A 19,306-nucleotide genomic window follows, 5' to 3' on the forward strand; every position below is an offset into this window, starting at 1 on the left:
GATAAAACTGACTCGACAGATGCCTGCGATGCACATATCTCTGGTACCAACGTTGCACGGTGTACCGTCGAGAGCAGCTTCGCCCCACGGGACAATCACGCTTTCCTCTGTGTCCGTGCAGTACAGCTCGCATGGCTCCGCTTCAATTAAACACGATATTCATTCATCAGTATTTGAAGTACGAAAGTAAATGGAGTATATATTGATTCGTATATATAAAATACTTTTCTTTTCAATGATTAAATTTCATCGAATCTTCGATAATATAACGAAAGCTAAGATTTTGCTTCATTTTCTTAAAAATCGGTCGCTTACTCTGGTCGAAATACGGCAGCCACGTATAATTTTTTCCTTTGTACTCTTTGTCGTCGTAATGACTGCACTGGACCGCTCTGAAGCTGGGCGTGCCCTCTGGGCATGGCTCGGTGTTGCAGATTTTGTAACGGCGTCTCTCGCCGATGCAAAACTTGCCGCTGTGCGCCGGTTCCGGATGGTCGCATTTACGCTCCACGATCGAGACCCCTGCCCCGCAGGTCCTCGAACACTCGCTCCAAGAGCCCCACTCGCCCCATCCTCCGTCGATCTGACGTGGTCTGTCCACGATCGGCACGCATTCTTGGTTTTGACACCACTGACGTTCCAGTGGTCGACAAAAAATTAGATATTATATTAATAATTTATATAAATTATACATATCGATATATTCGTATAAGACATAAGATATGTTTCGATTGGAAAGTTTGACGTACTAGAAATACGATTCATTTCAATTTCGAAATTAATTAAAAAGTGTTTAACACGCGAGGGAAAATCAAGGAACGAAAATAAGTGACCAGTACCATGTGTTTTCCACAGTGCGTCCCCGGGGCGGCCGGATGAAGCATCGTGGTGCAAGTCCCGTCGACGATGCACCATAATTTGGAACAGATCTGCAAACAAAATCTCTATTCCACCGGTCCATTCATAATCGTCCCATACTCGATTTACTTTTGTTCATCACCTCCTGCAAGGGAGAGCAAACCGAAGCCTCCCTGACACCGAACTGAAGTCTGCACTGGTGTTCCGCGTTATACATTGCCCCAGGTGGTAAATCCGGATACGAGTAATCGTTATCCGCCGGCTCATCCTCCAAACACTCGCCCTTTCCTTGACTGTAGGGAAAAAATGAATTTCTCCTTTCAAAAAAACATTCCTCTCCTTTCGTAATTTTTATTATATTGCGCACATTCAAATTGCGTAAATTTTGCGTAAGTTATTACTACTTGTCGCGGGAGATTCTTAAATTTCTTACTCCAAAAAATTGGTAATGTCCCTTCTCGAGCATCTGGACCATGCGACGCCAATGGTGTCCACTTCGAAAGTCGGCGTCATCACGTGCAAGGTGTCGCCGTCCCTCTTGCTGCACCCGATTTTTTCCGTGTCGTGGTACATGCCGAAACTGGACACGAAATCGAACTCGTGAATCACCTCGCTGAGATCGAAACTGTGCCACGCGAACGTATTTCGACTCGAGTTCCAAATGATACCAATTTCCAATAACCAATTATCTTGGGGTTATTTCCTGATTTTTCATTCGACAAGAGAAATAATCGTGAAAATAATTTTAATCGGATTTAAAATTAACAATCTCTTCGAATAATAGATAGAAACCGTATGTATATATATGTACATATTTACGTGCTCTTCATCAGCTTTTTGATTTTCCAGAACGTGGCGCATTTTTAATGTCGAAATTGTCGGAATGAAATGTTGAAAAGCACTTTTGACACTAGCAGCGTACTGTTAATACACCTTTTCATAGATTTCACATAACTTTTTTCTTGCCTGAACAGTATTTTTATCTTTTCGGTAATAAAAAAAGTAAAATATGCCGAAAATGCTCTTTTTGGTTTTGCATCTTCGTTATTACACACGAAAAACACAACCGCACAGAATCAAACGAATTTTTCTTATAAATAAACCATGAAACGTCAACTCTTAAGATATATAATAACACGGTTTAGAATGAAGTTGGCTGCGTAAATCGTTCGGCTAGCGACACTCGTGTGAAAAAACGAAATTACTTTCCGAACAATCCAATATATATATGTATATATTTTAAAAATTGGCAATAGTCTTATTTTGTATATTTTGTATATTGATCTTTAAATAGTTTGATAAATTATTAAAAATATTCAATTTGTGAATTTCACTTGGTCTCGTTTAGATTTAAAGAGGATCGTAAGGAGAAGATAAGAAGGAAAAATCAGCCGGCCAAGATAAATTCAAATAAGGTATAACGTTAAAACGTGCTATCTTGGTAAAAAGTTAGGCAAATCGAGGATACTTGGTCACCGAGAAATATGAAATACGTTTGGGGGTAATTGCCACGGGGCTAAAAGAAGCTTGGCCAGGTTAAGTGCGCTTCTAAGGATCTAATAAAAAAGGGGCGATAAATTTCTTTGGATTACAGGAGTGGGTAATACTCGAGCATCGCGAAGATAATTCACTTCCACCGCTTACTTTTCCCCGGGAAATTTTCTTGGAAATTTAGGGACAAGTTTGTCCGCGACATCCCACCTATGGAATTTTAGCCTATAGTGGAAGCTCGTTTGTCTCGCATCTCGTTTCATAAGAACGAGTTAATGTTCGTTCTATATATTTATGTACGAATTAGTAATGAAAGGAAATTTGTTAAACTGTTTGGAATAATAGAAACGATTTATTCGTTATTTTCTCATGTCCCGTCTATTATAAAAATGTAAAAAAAAAAGACCAAAACTTTAGAATGATTTCGATTTTTTAACTTTAAAAAGTTTCGACGACACTTTTTAATGCTTGCAAAAAAATTTGCAAATAAATTTTTAAATAACGTTTTTGGAAAATGTCCAATGTTTTGGATCAATAAAGATAAGAGAATTTTAATAAAGAATAAAAAAAATAATTTCGCGTTATACAAAATATTGTTAAACTTCACGATAAAGATACGAAATTCTATCCTATTTTTTCTTCTTTTTTCCTTTTTTTAAATCTTGCAAACTCGACAATAAAAGTGGGAGTAATATCGACCAAATAGAGAGAACATTGTCGAATTTCATGGTACGAGATAAACGAGGTTCTATCCTATTCTTTTTCTTTTTTCCTTCTCTTTTTTTTTTTTTTTTTTAATTTCAATTCAAGCATAGAATTCTAAAAACTGGACAATCTATCGAAAGCTGTTGTCAGAGAACATTTTGTCAAACTTCATAGTACTTGATAGATAAAGAAGATCCCATCCTATTTTTTTCCTTTTTTTCAAATTTCACGAACTCGAGGATCAAATCCACGGTATCAAGAAGTGGACAATCGTGACCAAACACATCCGTTCGAAAACGGATTGTTTTCTCCTTCTTTCCTCCCCCTTCCCCCAGTTAAAAATCCGTTTCCACTCACTTGTGTCCCAATTCGTGGGTGATGGTGTGCGCGAGCGTGATCCCATTGTCCTCGTTGACGCTGCAGCTACGGTCCGGTTGGCACATGCCGGCTACGTGGGCCACTCCCAGAGTGCTGCACGGCGTGTTCGCCCTCGAGCATATATCCTCCCTCGTCACCAGAATCGCTACATCGTGGTGATTCGGATGGGAGTCGTCGGCCGGGTTCAATTTCTGTTGCCACTTGCAGAAATTGTACAGCGTCCTGTCCGCGTTCACCGTGATGTCGAGCCCTTGCTGGAAACAGACGTTTCCCCCTCCACGTGTCATAGATATATATACTATGTATATACGCGCTCTCGTCCAACGCTTTGTCCACTACGAGTGTACGAGACGTGCCGCCAGATCTCGATGCTCGACGTAACGGCCGGTTTCGCGCTTTTTTCGTGCCAAGCAATTAGAACTAGTTTCGAAACTGAATTCATTGAAAGTCGAGCGATAATTTTGCAAAAGATTAATTTGCCTTTTGAATAATTAAAAAAGATAGTTAAAAATGTTGGTCTAAGAGAAAAAAGAATCTTTTTTAGACTGATTGAACAACATGTTTATCTTTGATATATATATATATATAGTTGGTCAGAAAAGTGTTCTATACTGGAAAATTTGATTTTAATTTTAAAATAATTTCCTTCTATCTTCATTACGAAATAAATAATAAATACCCGTTCGAATGACGGGGAAATATTTAGTGATTAAAAGTTTGTAATTGTAATGCCAAAGCTTATTTATAAACTATAATAAACTATAATAGCTATGATCAAATATCATTCAATGTCATTTCAACATAAGTTTAATATAATTACTCGAAGCAACTTTATTCGAGATTTTTAACCAGTTACTTTTTCAATCGACTTAAGTGATGTCCCGCTAATAAAAAAAAAATTGTTCCACGCAATTACAATTACAATCCGTTATAATTTATAACGCACTGTCTGATATATGAAATTACTTTCGACAAGGCTTATATTAATCGTATTCCAACGTCCTATCCTATATTATTTAATTAATTAAACCGGATAACACGATAGGATCATCGTTGCACCGCCGCGCGCCGCCGGGTTGTTGAACACAACGCACATCGTCATTGGTGTGATTCGCACGTACTTCCGCGTCGTCCTCCTCGACGAGGATGATCCTGACCACAACGACGTTAATGAAATTCCCTATGGTTGGGTCCAGGTAGAGGGACGAAACCATGTTCATGATGGTAAGCAGATACGTCTCGACATCCCCGTCCTGATGGAAGGCCATCATCGTCGTGTCGGCGACAACCAGGGCCTCGACGTGACGGGGCCTGCTGATCGATCTCTTGGAACGCTGCCACCGCCTCGTCTGATGATGCTGCTTCCTTCGCCCGCGCCCTTGAACCTGCACCAGCCCAGGCTGCGTTTGCCACTCGAGCCGCGTTTCCGTGAGACGTCTCGGCTCTGCGAAATCCGTGTTCGATTAGAAATTCCGCGTTTTGGAGAGAGAGGAGAGGAGGGGAAGGGAGTTCGGTTGCGGCTTCATCTCAACGCGATGGATTATCGATGAACGTCGATCGAATGATTGATGTTCGAGACTCTGATCTCCCCCTCATTTACGATTCCCCGTGGAAGGTGCCGGATTTGCGAACCAAACACGACGAAATTGAATAAATTCGTGAACATGGGATAGGATTAAACACGTGTTTATATTATATTCGATAAAAGGGGAATGCTTATTCGAGGTTCCATAGATAGAATTAATATGTAAATGAATGTGTGAATGTTAGTTTCTAGAAATAAAAGGAATAAATAAGGAAAATTAAGACACGCTACTAATATTATCGCAACGAGTTGGCACTTATCGGTCAATTATCGATCGAACGACTAATTTTTTCAGGAAGGAAGGAAAGAAAGAAGGAAGGAAGGAAGGAAAAATGCCTGGTCGAGGACGAGGAAGAGGACGACGGCGCAACCTCATCGATCTTCCTCGGTGATTCACCGTACGAAATTGCTATCCACGTGTCTCGACTCTATCTCGAGAAAGACGTACACGCGGCAGCCACGTAAGACCTGGTCCCTTAATTTATGCAGATTGCTCGATCGCAGAGGCGTGCAATTAAGATTTCGTTCGGTTCCTCCTCCGTATAGATCGGCCGTGCCTTGCCAAAATGGATATTCATTGTGCTTAATTACGGGTTTGCGGCGAATTGGATTATCCCCCGCGTCGACCGGTTATCTACTCGGCCCTACCGATCTCCTCGTTTCAATCCATCGTTGAAACGTGGCTTAATCATCGGTTACTTAATAGGCAATGCGTAAGACGAGCCGCTATTTTTACAAATTCAATCGCGTTTCTTCGAGTTCGATCGATTAAGTTTATTGGAAATTCAACTTGATCTCGCGTATTGATCGTGATATATATACGTCTGTAGTTAGTTTGAATTCGAGCAATCAAAGTTTGGACGTGTAGTCCGTTGAGATATGGTGAGATTGAGATTCCAATCTCGTGCATCCTATATATATATATATGTCTATGTTCGTTATTTAACTTGTATTTCAATTTTCAATTAACAAGCTAACCATAATTCTATTCATTGGTGGAAAGAAGAAACGCCTATTTTATCGTAACATTTTTACATCACGTATTCAAAATTACGATCTGTAATCTAAAGCTTGCATTGGCTTAAGTCAAATGAGAATTCTAATCGAATTAGTTTTAATTTATAAATGTAATTCGAGTAGTTAATTGTACGTATATACGAATAGATAATAATTAATAGTTTCCTAATAAATGAAAATAATTTTCAATATTCAAATTATAGCTCTTCCACTATTATGTAGCGTGTTGTGTCAGGATCGTCAACAAAGCGTGTGAAGTGGGGATATATGGCCCTAGCGAACGACTTCTCTTGCCCTTGTGTCGTCCTTCTTTTCAGCAGTAAATAGTAGATGGTAATTAAATGTTTTTCTACACTTACACAAGAGCGCGAAGGAACAACAAGGTTATTCGGAATAACATGGAAAAATATTTTATACATCATACGATGTTCATACGATGAGTTCTGAAAATATATATCGAAATTGCCATTCGAATAGTTTTACAAGCGACGTCATTTGTCGCGAATTGTAATTTCCACGTGAACGAATAATCGAGGTGGAATCAGAATTACAATTTCGAATCGAATGAAAGAAATACAGAATACAAATTCGAAACGCCCATGCAAAGGACACGTTGAAAATAGATAAAAAATTGAAATTTCGTGAATTTCTCATAAAAAAATTTGAACAATACCAATAAGCGATTCACGATAATACGATGAACACATACAATGGCACCCACGAATTTTTATATAAAAAAAAAATCAAAAAAATTATATCACAATTCGAGAGCTATAATTTTTGAATCGTTACAAAAGAAAGAGAGCTAAAAACTGCACGTTCAGTATCGAGACGCATTCAATTATAGTTGTAGAGGGTATAAATACTCGTAATAGGGAACCGTACAAGCCATGGTGAGAGAGAAAACAGGAATAGGAAACAAGAAGGAGAGAGGAAAAAGATGTCGACTCTCATCTCGTTCCTTTCTTTATCCTCTTCCTCCTACCTATTTTCGATTATTATTAATTATAATCCTTTCTGTCTCTTAACGAAAATGTTGCTTCGTTACACTCGCAAAACGGAAGATATCAACATTGTTATAACCGGATTTGCAATCGATTCTTCGATGGCACGTATATCATGTCTTGGCTAATTTACCCTGTATTAGAGAATTTCCTGTGGAAATGCCATAGGGCGAAATCGATCGAACTCGGGTAAATTGGAAATTTTGCTGTAAATCTATGAAATAGATAGATAATTGAACTTGATATAGTCTAACTCGATACTAAAAGATTTCGAATACGAAAAAATAATTTTACGAAATAAACTCTCATCCCACTCGTTGCACTGTAAATTACTAAATCTTCGAAACTTGTCAATAAACATCGAGAATGTCGGAGAGTTCGCACGCCTATGAGCGCATTTAAATTATTCAAATTGGAAAAAAATTTATCGGGAAGTAAGAACGCGAAATTCACGAGAGAGAAGAAGATAGAAGGGTAGAGCTCTTGATCCTAAGATATGACACGTGTGAACGAGATTTGAAAATAGCGGTATCTAATTAGAAACTGGTGCGAGAGTATTTAGCTGGACGCTAAAACGGCCTCTAATTACGTGAGCCCGCGTAATTAACAGAAGGGGGAAAAATTGGTTGGCGCGTTAACATTTGTCGTTATCCCGGGGGCAATTTCATTGATAAGGAGATAAGGTTCGGCGTCGACACGCCCACGCTTTGCGGCTCGTGTATCCAATTATCCCGTGGCCTCAACGCGCAAACGTTCGTAGCTGGAGAAATCGGGAAAAGAAACGGGAAGAGAGAACGAGTTGGGAAGGATGAACGGAGAAAATCAATTAAATTATAATCTATCTGAATTATCGCTTGTCTTGTTGAATTTTTCGTACAGTAATTTTGATATAATCTTTACTTCTTTAGTATAATTATTATTCTAAGTATTCTGTAATCTATTATAGCAAAAAAGATTATGTACTCTGTTTATATAATAATAATTTTTAATAATCTTTAGATATATATAAAATTGATACTTTTAACGACATATTAAATACCGTCAAAATTAAACGAGACACCCTATATATTTCTCTCGATCGAACACGACAAGTGTCGAGAACGAGAATTCTCCTTTATTAATTAATTTCGTTTATGAGAAATTGCTCGCCTGATTGAATACCATGAATCCAATTAAATCGACAATTAAATGATACAAATTTCCATTTAATTTCACTTTTCTTCGAATATCATCGAGCCAAGCGATACATCACACTCGATCTTACTCGCAAAATTAATATTATACATTACCTAACCGAACGAGTCTCATCTTCTAAATGAAACAACAAAAAAAAAAAAAGAAAGGAAACTTACAAAGTAACTTAAACTACTCGAGACGTTCGTTTCGAGTAGAACGAGAAAAAAAAGAGTCGGACAGACGTACATAACCGCTAATAGTCGCCTCTCCATCCATTCCTCCTCCCCCTCCAAAGAGGAGATAAAAGGAAAGCAAGAATCGAACGGAGAGCCGAGGGACGAGAAGAATCGAGGAGGGGGAAAAAAGACGAAAAGAAAGGGAAAGGCTGAGAGTAAAAAGAAAGAGGGAGAGGAGAGGGCACGGGGAGAGTAAAAGGGGAGAACGGTGTCGGTGGATTCTCACCGCGAGTGCCACAGTTTCTCTCGAGTTTTTTCTTCTTTTTCCGCCGCCGTCTGGCACGGCCTGCAGCGCCGATTTCGAGCTGCGGCTGCTCCACGGACCTACGGAACACGAGATGGGGCCTGCCCAGCACCGAGTTCCGGTACAGGCCCGCGGCACCACGGCCCTCGGCGCCGGCGTCTTCCAGCCTTTCTTCCTCCAACCGGACTCGTTCTTCTTCCGGGGACAGGGCGACTGGTTCCAACCAGAACTCGCCGTGATCGCCGCGCAGCATGCCCGCCTGAAACACGAAACCCACTATCGTGTTACATCGAGTCTTTGTTCTGGCTTTGCCGGGAGACCGAGTGTTGCTCGCTCTATACAGCGCCGCGTTAGAATTCGTCGAGAGGCGAGAACCCAAATTCCGCTCCTGGGACTTTCCTTTTCAAAGGAACTCTTTGCCGAATGATTGAATTTTTTTTTTTTTTTTTTTGATTGTTAAACGTTTAAAGAGAAATATTTGTATTATGAAAATGATGTAAAACAAAAAGAGAGAATAAAATTTTGAGAAGGTTGAAAAGGTTAAAATGGATAAAAATTCTTTATTCGAAAATTTAATTTTTTATATTTTTCAGATTAAAAGAAAGTAAAAGTGTAAACCGGGAGATGGTTTTGCGTTTATGAAAATTTAAATGAATAATAACGCGGATGATATGCAGAGAGATATAAAAATCCAAATTAAAACGATATTTAAGGAAAGCAGATTTTTATTCAAATTCTATTTTTTTTTTTTTCAGTTAATGAAAATTTCAATTTGCATAAACTTAAAAAGTTGTTTAATATGCGTGATCATCTTCGTTAAATATGAAAAAAATTTCATGAAAATTAATAAGCAATGTTTATCGCGAAGGGTATGGAGCGAATGTGTTAAGTTTGCAATGTTAAAATCCAATTAACAATAAGTTGTATAATTTTATAATGGAATTCTCGCGTATTTGCATATTCCGAATAACGAAGATACAAGTTAATTCTATGAATATTTATAAACATCCGTTCTATCTGTTTAAAAATTTTGTATTTGTTAATAATTTAATAATACTGAATATTTAATTTATAAAAGGCAAAGTGTTGAAAGTTAAATCACTTTTGACACGATATCGACAAATAAATTTCCTTTTATAAAATTTACGTATAAAAAATGATTAACGGAAATTACAACTACAAAGACTTTTCGCATCAGAGTGAAAATTACTTGAATAATAATCTGTGCTTCTATCTCAATTGAACAACTTATAACTACAGGGGGATGTAGATTATTATGAACGTAGTTAAGTATCCATTTCATAACGAAAGTTTAAATGAAACCACATATGTCGTAGCAAAAAATTTTATATATTTCTTTACAACTGTTTTAAACTTTAAATTTTGAACGAAAATTTCGAGGAAGTTTAATTATCGATTAACAAAGTTGATTAATGGAAAAGAATTTTTAAAAAAATTTTTATATGCGTAACGTTATTTAACTATTCATTTTCGTTTTTTTATCAATTTATTATTTTTACTTAACATCAAAAAGTAATCCTCCCATTGATCAACTTGTTTCAGAAATTGTTAAATTTTGTACAAAAATTTTTACTTCGCTGCAAAAAAAAAATCACGGGTAATTTAAATACCACAAAAAAAAGTTGCAACTCGAAAAAACATTAAGAAACGCATCCCACACAGAATTTCGAAAGGAATTCTATTTGTTGCAATCCTATTACCCAGTTTGGGATGAGCGAGGAGCGTTTCGAAAGAATCAGCGGTGGGTCCGCATCGTAACGCAACACCTTCGAAACAAGCAACGGTACAATGTAAATCGGTCTCGATGGCAGATTATGGCGTTTATAGCTGTGCCGCGTCATTAATCATTGCTCGATCATCGATAGCATTTGGCCATCCGCTGTCAAGTTGGCAATTGATTGGCGGAACCACCCATCGTCCGATTTCGATGTAATTCACGTTTTACGCCCGCCCCCATTCTCCTCGATTCTCTTCCGCTATCGCCCTCTTTTATCTGGTTCCCTTTTATCGCGGCCATTACAACGAAACGTAACTTCGACAACCTCGAACCGAATTTCGGCCCGAGTAGTCGTTAGCCTTTCCACTCTCCTTTATCCTTTCACGCCTCGTTTTTCACGCGTCCTTCCGTTCTTTTATTAAAAAAAAATATCCGTTTATCGCCTGCCCCAATTCGCCGGTCTCCGTGGCGAAATTTAAGAGGGAAAATTTTTTGCCCGTTCATGGACGCCAAGGATTTAGATTTTGCACTTTTTCCCCCTCATATTTCTGGAAATATATTTCGCGATCAGTACGCGAGAGTGAGCTCTAAGGAAAATTTTATGGTACGATATATTTTGAAATTAAAAAAATAAGCAACATATATATGGGATATATTTCCGTAATTGTTTCGAAAATTTCGAGACTTACTTATTTATGAAATTCGGATTAAAAATAACTAATCTATTTTATATCCTGTTTCGAAATTTTTACACGCCAATATATTTCCCCTTCCCCTTCTTAAAATTAACTCCCCGAGATCCTCGATTTTCACCAGCCGCTAAATTCGATCCGAAAGCAGTTCCAACTTACGACGATACAACCTGTCCCAAGAGAATACTGCCGATACCGAGAATCTCGAGATTCCAGCAGGAGCTGCCAGTAAACCCGTGGATAGCGTAAAAATAGTCTGGAAATAATTCGATTCGAGGATAAGGGAGGGGGGAGGAGGAGTTGGGGGCAGAAGAGGCGAGTCGCGGGAAGAAATAGGAAAGGCGATCCAGACGAAGGGCCTTAAATACGGGTGGAACGAGCCGTTGGTCGTGTTTCGACTATTCCCGGACGGCGACCGTGAAAAATCACGGCGCCAGCCTCACAAAGGTAAGCCTTCGAGCAGGGCGCCGTTGAAGGACCTGAAAGTGAAAAAGGTTCGAGCGTGATTCAGCGCCGCATGGGGCCTTACGGCCCGATCCACCCCCCCTCACATCCTTCCAACTCCCTCTCCGCGCACCCCCTCCCCTCCCCCCATCGTTCCCTTCTTCATCGTCATCTTTTTCTCCACCTTTACGCGGCCGCCTTTTCTTCCTTTTTTTGCACCGTTTCTTTTCATCTTAGGCGCGCAGAAACGCCGATCGGCTATATAAGGAGTGATTTGTTGCCATGGTGGTTTCAACCACGCCACGAACATTGTCGTCGGCCCCGGTTAACGATCCGCCCCGATTTTTCTCCCTTTCTTTTCGATCGGCACTCTTTATTCCCGATATGAGATCGAGCTTCGTTACCGATCGAGCCGCCCGGCTTTTCGACTCGAGTCGAAAGGAGAAAACAATTCGAAAAGAAAAAATTATTCGAGATGGATGGGCGATTCTTGATGGGCGTGTAGACACGTATATTCGTTGGATATTTTCTTAAATTTTTACTACTCGAGTCTCTCGTTGTGATAAAAAATTTTCATTTCCGTACATAAATTTAGATTATAATAGATAATCGTATCTTTTCTTCTCGTTATTATATTCATTGTGCATTAGGATTTTACATGGATGCTTTTCTAATATTCTAGAAATGTTCCAAAAAGAACAGAAATAACAAAAATTCTACAAATTATAACTATATTAACTAATTTTCGAAATCGAGTGTTATGATCATTAATATTTTATCGATATCTTATTGATTTCTATTTTTATCATTGTATATTATTATAAGACATGTAAAAAATATAATCTATAATCTAAAAATAGATTTTATTGAAAAAATATATTTAATTGAATAATAATCAGTTCATTTAAGCCATTTTCATTTGTTTCTATCACATTGATATCTTAACGATATCTTAAATATATTAAAAAATCAATAAAATATCCTTTGTTCATGAATAATTAATATTTTTGATAATAAATGTAAAAAAAATAAAAATAATTATTTTTACCTGTTATTAAATATCTTAACGATATTTATCGATAACAATATCGGTAATTCCAACTCTAATTCAAAATACAAAGTCAGACGATAAAGTGACAGATCAGGTTAGTTTTATAACAGATGAGGTTACTTGAAAGAAAATTTAATTTTCTAACCCATTTCTTTAACCGTTCATAAAGTTTTGGAATGTTCTTCGAAGTTGAATAGAGAAAGTTTCAGCGTTGTTTTCAACACGTTTAGTAGGTTGATACAATGTTTGAGTTTTCAAACGACGAGATTTACCGCGAAATCCCTCGAAGCGTTTTCGTTAGATGTTGGACAACGTTAAATTTATTTGTAAACTCGATACTTTTCCATTTGACGTCCGCGGAACGCTGTACCCGGTTGGATCAACATAAATTGCGAATCGTATAAATTCACTATCCTCTCGGCAATTTACGAGTGGAACCGGTTAACAGGCAAAGCGTTATATTTACCGAAACCTTATCCCCTTAAGATTCAACGCGTCTCTTCCTCATCGCGACTACCTCGTCGTACTAATCCGGATTTATCTCGAACTGAAACATGGTTGCGGTACTCTTATCGAGAGAATCGATTGCTCCGTTTCGACCTCCGATGTCTTCGCCTCTCGTGCCAAGTTAATCGAGTCTTATTGTTACGCTCTCCGTGTCTTAAATTGAATCCTCTATCGGAATCTTACAGGCTATAAATGTCTACATAGTTTACAAGGTTTTAGAACCAGAATCTTTCCAATCGAAGAAAATGGAATGGACTATCGATATCGACGTGGATAACTGCGACAACAATGAGTTATTACATCGATAATTGTTTGGAATAAGAATCACTTAGTTGATTTTGGTATTTTTGAAATATCTTATCAAGATTTCCATTATAAATAATTTCTTTCTTTCTAAATATAACTGATATTTTTTATGTTTCAGCGATGTTTAGAATAATTTACGATGGATTAGATTTAGGTTAGGTTCGCATTACGTCACGTCTAAAATTAAACAAATTTGAATTCAATACATATTTATTTGTGTATCGAAACTTAACTAAAATTAATCCAATATTGATCTAGATTTATCGCAACGTATATCTTACTTATCCCTGAAGGATGTTCAATTTATCTAACCTCATCATCTTCGAAATAATTTTATCTACTGCACATACGTCGTTAAGCAATCCTTGATCAGAACGTCAGATTCGCAAGTTCCCTTTTAATAATATAGATAGAACGAAGAGATAGTTCAACGATAGTTTCAACGAGTTAACCACGCACACACGCGGCGATGGTAAAGACGATCTAAAATAACCGTAGATTACTCGAGCCTTCCCCGATAACAAACGATCAGAATCCCGAGGACGCGACAGGGGGAGCCAGTTGGCAGGCCGAGCGCAAATTAAGTAATTTCATCGTGGCTGAAGTGTTACTCGAACCGGTGAATGGAAATGGATGAGGACATTATCGATCGAGCAATCTTGCGGCCGTTCGTTATTTCGTGTCCGGCTTATGGCCGTTCGGGAACTGAATGCATCCAATCACAAGTAAATATATTTCTATGACGATCTAGCGGTCCCATTTAGACATCTTTGTTCGTTTAATTGGTCGTGGCGGCTTGGATGCCACGTATACCGAGCCGCTCCTCTCGTAACGATGAATGCGCGCACACGGCTCCCCTCCCCTCGTCTTCCATTCCTAGGATCCGATTAATTCCTACCATCGGCCGATAATTTATGGCTGGCCATGCGTTACGCTCTCCACCTTCCTCCCTGCTCGTTTCACGGCAAAACCTCTTCGTATCTGTCACACCTTCCTCTAATTGCCGTGAACACGCGAGAATCTAAGGCAGCGAGCGGCGGCTTCTCTACCTTCTCTTCACTCCGTGGCTCTCCGTTTCGAGGAATCGGATTCTCGAGGAAAACTGGCTCGTCGACTTCTCCGTTCTTGCCATAAATGATCGGAATTCACGCCGGAAAAATATTTTTTGCCGGATAGAAAAAACGACTCGGATGACAAAGTGATCGATCGAAGTTGGTCGCGCGATTAATTTCATGATTATGACATTTATTGCTAGTTTTTTATTTATTCGGCAAAATTATAGGTTAATGGCCGCCTGTGAAAGCGTTATCGATCTTATAACTTAACATTATTCGATTAAAAATTTAGCTATTTAATTTTTATATTAACGTTATTTTTATTTCCAGGAAATGAAACAAAAATCTTTAAAAATTTTATCCGTTTCCAGGAATATCTATTGTGCAGGAATCTCTTGCATTTTTGCAGGAATGGCATTGGATTGTTGATCATTTTGTAGAGTTACAAAAAAAAAAAAACTGTGAGTATGGATGTTATTTTTCTAGAATTTAGATCGATATCTTTACATTAAATTTAAATATTTGCAACAATCTCAAAATCTATAGTAACGTATAGTAAGAAGTCTTAACATCGATACATTTATTGTTTCTTATCCGAACCAGGAAATTCAATTTTGCCAGTTCTATTAATATTACGGATCGAAGTATATGGTTCCTTCGAAATATATTACACGACGTCCCAGGAGAGAGAGGATGCTTTTGTTTCGAGAGTTACGTGAGTCGATATCAAGGGACAACCTCAATCATTGTTATACTCGTATATGCCATCGGTAACAAGTTTCATCTGCTAAAACTTGTGCGGAAAATATATAGGAGGAATCGATCGATCGTCGATATTTCGAAATAAGCTCCTGCACTATCCTCATTTCGAAGCCCAAGGTAAATGCGAGAATATGATGAAAAGTAACTACGCCATAAAGAATGTAATTATATCATTTGTACATATGAAATTCACAAAAGAAAAAAAAATTATTTTGACTTAACAAAATACAAATTGAAACAAATATTTTAAATTTAAATTTTAATCCAGTATTTTCATACTATATTTTTATACTTAAATATACTTTTTTGAATAATTCTTATTTTTTCAGATATCTTTATATCTATATAGACAAAAACACCTATAAATTTATCACGATTTAAATAGTAATCAACACCACTATCATAAAATTTACACGCGAGAATAAAAGTGAGTATCCTAATTGTTTCCTAATTTCCAAAAATAAAAATTAAAAAAGTGACAAATGTTTAAACAAAACATCCGACTTTCCACAGTTTCTCTATCGACTCGTCTGTCGTTCGAATCGGGATAGAAGACAGGAAGGCAGGCAGGCAGGCCAAAGGAGCAAAGGTGGGATTAGCATAACGCGCGGAACCGGCGATCTGACTGGCGTTCAGCTCGATTGTGGTTAGTTAATGGTCGCCGAGTAGTCGTTATTCTCGGCCGGCAATACGCCGTGTAAGTCTCTACCTTGTGCGTGCAATCTAGCGGCATGATCCGCGTATATAAATTATTATTGTCCGGCCAACGAGGTGTATCGATGGGCGGTCGCAGCGCTGTCGCTTGTCGACGCCCATGCTCGCAGTTCGCGAGATCGCGAGGCCACGCTTAAACGCCTTTTCCGCCTTTTGCGCGTTTGAGAAAGAGTTGGCCTAAACTAACCTACAAAAATTAATCGGATAAAATTTCGTATAAAGTTACTTAAGTTAATAATGAATGGACCTCGTTTAAATGAAAAAGAAGATATATCTTTACGAAGAAAGAAAAAGAAATAGTTACTTTCTTTATTTTTAAAAATATATTACTTACTTATTTTTCCATATAATTCATTATCTGCGACACATATAATATATCTTCGCTTCCCTAGTTTTTGTAATCCGTGAAAAATCAATTTCTCTGGAATTCATTCAGACTGATCTAAGAGATTTTCCTGTTTTTGAAATTAAATGAAAAGTAAACATTTTAGCTGTAGTGAAAAAATGATTTTTTTTTTGTGAATAGATAATTACAGTAAAGGTGAAGAAGAAAATAATTTTAAAAATAAAGAATAAAGATTTCTTTTTATCGTTGTTTCATAAAGATATGTATTTTTTTTTTTATTTAAGTAAAATCTTTGTTTATAACTCCATTCATTCATCGCTATTTATTTATTCGATGCTTAAGTAATAAATTATTCAAGTAATTTACCGAAGTAACATTATTCTCTTTAACTTCAACCGTTAAATAAAATTTTGCTTATCTCTGCTTGTTAAAGTGTCTCGCGGTCCACGCCTAACTTCTATTAACGGTTGAATTTGGTTGATAAGCATGATCGATAACGCTTTGCACGTAGTAACGACTGCTGAAGAGTGATGATCAAAGTTGAATTTGCCTCGAGAATAGTCGCTTTGATTATATCTCTCTATTGAATACAATGAGGAATTGATTGTCGATGCTCTTTTTTTCCTGCGCTGTTTGTTTGTGTATAATTCAGTGAAATTAAACAATCAAGTATGTCGTACAATTTATACATAAATCATAGAATTCTTAACAATATTCTTACAAAATGTTTTAATGTGATATAGACTGCGTTTGAATATTAACAATAACAATTGTATGTAATATTATTAAAAAATACTATTGAGATATTATAGTAATCCAATATACAAATATTAAAATTAATCTGCTTTAACAATTGTATATAAAATTATTGAAAAATACAATAATTGTTATCAAGATGGAAAAATATATAATTCACGAATATTAAAATTAATCTGTTTTAAAAATAACAATTGTAATATTATCGAAAAATACGAATATGATAATTGTTAATATGAAAATGAAAAAATATTAAAATTGAAATTTTTCCAAGTAATTGTTTACATTGTTTATTAAAAAAAATATCAATAATTAAGAATTAGTATTAACATTTAAAAAACCAAAGAATAGAAACTCTTATCGACATACTTCTCCTTCTCCTTCTCCTCCTCCTCCTCGACAGGAATTATTGATTAATTATAACGAAAGTTCCACTGGCTGCTGCGTTCGAAAAAACGCCGGTGCAGTACAATTTATAAATTACACCGTTCTCCATTATGCAAAGCGTTGCTAATAAGCAATAATAATTTGTATTCAGTATTCATGGCGTAATAAATTTTTACGGCATAAAATGCGCCGAGCACCGGCCCAGAGGCCGTACTCGCAATAAAAGGGGTCCAACCGATCGACAAATCAATACCAATTACCACGTTACAATAGCGTGAAAATCGTGAATCTCTTTCTTTTTCTTTTTCCCTTTTTTTTTTTTTTTTTTACAACGTATCTAGCACGTTGTTACTCGAACGTTATTTATCAATTGCGCAATGCTAATTTCAAAGAAATTATCATCAAGTTGCATTCGAGATGATTAATCCCTCCGATAAATTTCACCAATATATTTATATCCCGTGGATAATCGACAATCGGTCTTTTACGTTTATTAATTCTACGCGCCTCTATCTTAGGTAAAGGGATCTATAGAAAGTTTTTACAACAGAATTTTACAATTCTAATTAACATAGGCGAAGATATTTATATCTTTCAATCGTAGATTATGGTTTTGATTCATTCAAATAGCGAGTGGATAGATAAAATATTTTAAGAGGATTTTAAATACTTATTATATATATACTGAAAATTAATTCGAAATCGATCTGTATAAGTGAGAAGAACGAAAATATTAATTATTCTTGATATTACTTATTCCTCCCTGGGATATTCCTTTCCATCCATACATCGATTCAGGCATGCTGAATCGTTCGGCACGAACAGTGTCTAACGAATGTCAAAGCTAATTGAATTTGATTGGGCAAAGGCACAGCTTGCAAAGTGTGTTACGCCACAGCAATAATGTTGGCAATTTGTCACCTTTGCAATTCCTCATCAATCCCTCCTTTGTTTTGCACCCATTTTCATAATTGCTCGAGGTCAACCCGTCACTCATAGACAACAATCGCATTGTTGCCTCCATCCCGATTCTTCTATTCCTTCCTCGTGACTCACTTGTCTCGAATTGGAAAAAAGCGTTCGAGATAAACTCGTTAAACAATCGATCGAAAATCTCTTCATTTTTGTTTTTTTTTTTTGTTAATTGATCGGATTTGCACGCCAGATTTGCACCCGATAATTGGAAGATGACGGAACGAAATTCTATTTCTATTTTGAACGTGGAAATTCGAGAAATGTAATTTTGTGACGAATATTTTATGACAAATTGGAAATACGATTCATGAAAAATTTGCATAAATTCGTGTCCTCTGTGAGCTGGGTATTTTTATTCTAAAATTGAAATTGATGATTATTATTAATTTTCTGGAAATAGCAAAAATACGAAGGAGATCGTTATTTTTGTTAGATAAATAGATTTGTGGATTTTAAACGTTTGAATTTTATAAGAATCAATTCTTCATTGCTCCTTAAAAATATCCATGAAGATTTAACCATGAATTGTAACATTCGCACTATCACAAAAATTCACTCAGAATTATACCAGATCCATCGTGTTATATCTTTTTCTCGATTCGAACTTTAAAATCTTTCGTTTCGATTCTCTATTAAAATTCCATTGTACACAAAAATTCTTTCCTCGATAAATAAAATATAATTATTTACTTTTGTAAAGAATCATCGAAGAATCACAAAGAAACATTAATCGTGGAACATTTATACGTTCGTTCGAATAGGTCGAAAATTACGCCTGTATCGAAGGAATCGTCGAAATCTACGGCTCTGCCGGTGGCCGCAATGGCCCCACGATCCATCCACCGATGGACCAAACTGTAATTATTCACCGTGTAGATC

The 19,306-nt window shown here is 36.9% G+C and overlaps 1 protein-coding gene and 1 long non-coding RNA gene across 11 annotated transcripts in view; one reads left to right on the forward strand and one right to left on the reverse strand.

Moving 5' to 3' along the window:
* LOC108003252 (A disintegrin and metalloproteinase with thrombospondin motifs 7-like) overlaps positions 1 to 19,306 on the reverse strand; it is a 62,396-nt gene that overhangs the window by 4,027 nt on the left and 39,063 nt on the right. For 4 of the 5 annotated variants that reach the window (XM_062076568.1, XM_028669426.2, XM_062076569.1 and 1 more), the window contains exons 3-10: positions 8,677 to 8,953; positions 4,527 to 4,876; positions 3,412 to 3,686; positions 1,292 to 1,438; positions 1,001 to 1,151; positions 840 to 929; positions 316 to 631; positions 13 to 140 (exon numbers count right to left, since the gene is read on the reverse strand). In XM_062076568.1, the coding sequence (XP_061932552.1) occupies positions 13 to 140; positions 316 to 631; positions 840 to 929; positions 1,001 to 1,151; positions 1,292 to 1,438; positions 3,412 to 3,686; positions 4,527 to 4,876; positions 8,677 to 8,953 (1,734 nt within the window). The remainder of the gene's footprint in view (positions 1 to 12; positions 141 to 315; positions 632 to 839; positions 930 to 1,000; positions 1,152 to 1,291; positions 1,439 to 3,411; positions 3,687 to 4,526; positions 4,877 to 8,676; positions 8,954 to 19,306) is intronic. The other variant, XM_062076567.1, reaches the window with a different exon arrangement.
* Positions 13,049 to 17,342, forward strand: LOC108003254 (uncharacterized). 6 transcript variants are annotated; one of them, XR_009830294.1, is made up of 7 exons: positions 13,049 to 13,467; positions 13,551 to 13,586; positions 13,691 to 14,157; positions 14,859 to 14,948; positions 15,091 to 15,366; positions 15,579 to 15,676; positions 15,763 to 17,342. It is a non-coding gene; the product is annotated as an uncharacterized LOC108003254 (long non-coding RNA). The 6 variants fall into 6 exon arrangements; XR_003698921.2 differs by having other exon boundaries at positions 13,064 to 13,467; positions 13,551 to 14,714; XR_001767010.3 differs by having other exon boundaries at positions 13,064 to 13,467; positions 13,551 to 14,643.

The sequence above is a fragment of the Apis cerana genome, linkage group LG6, assembly GCF_029169275.1.
Source record: "Apis cerana isolate GH-2021 linkage group LG6, AcerK_1.0, whole genome shotgun sequence".
Classification (NCBI taxonomy): domain Eukaryota; kingdom Metazoa; phylum Arthropoda; class Insecta; order Hymenoptera; family Apidae; genus Apis; species Apis cerana.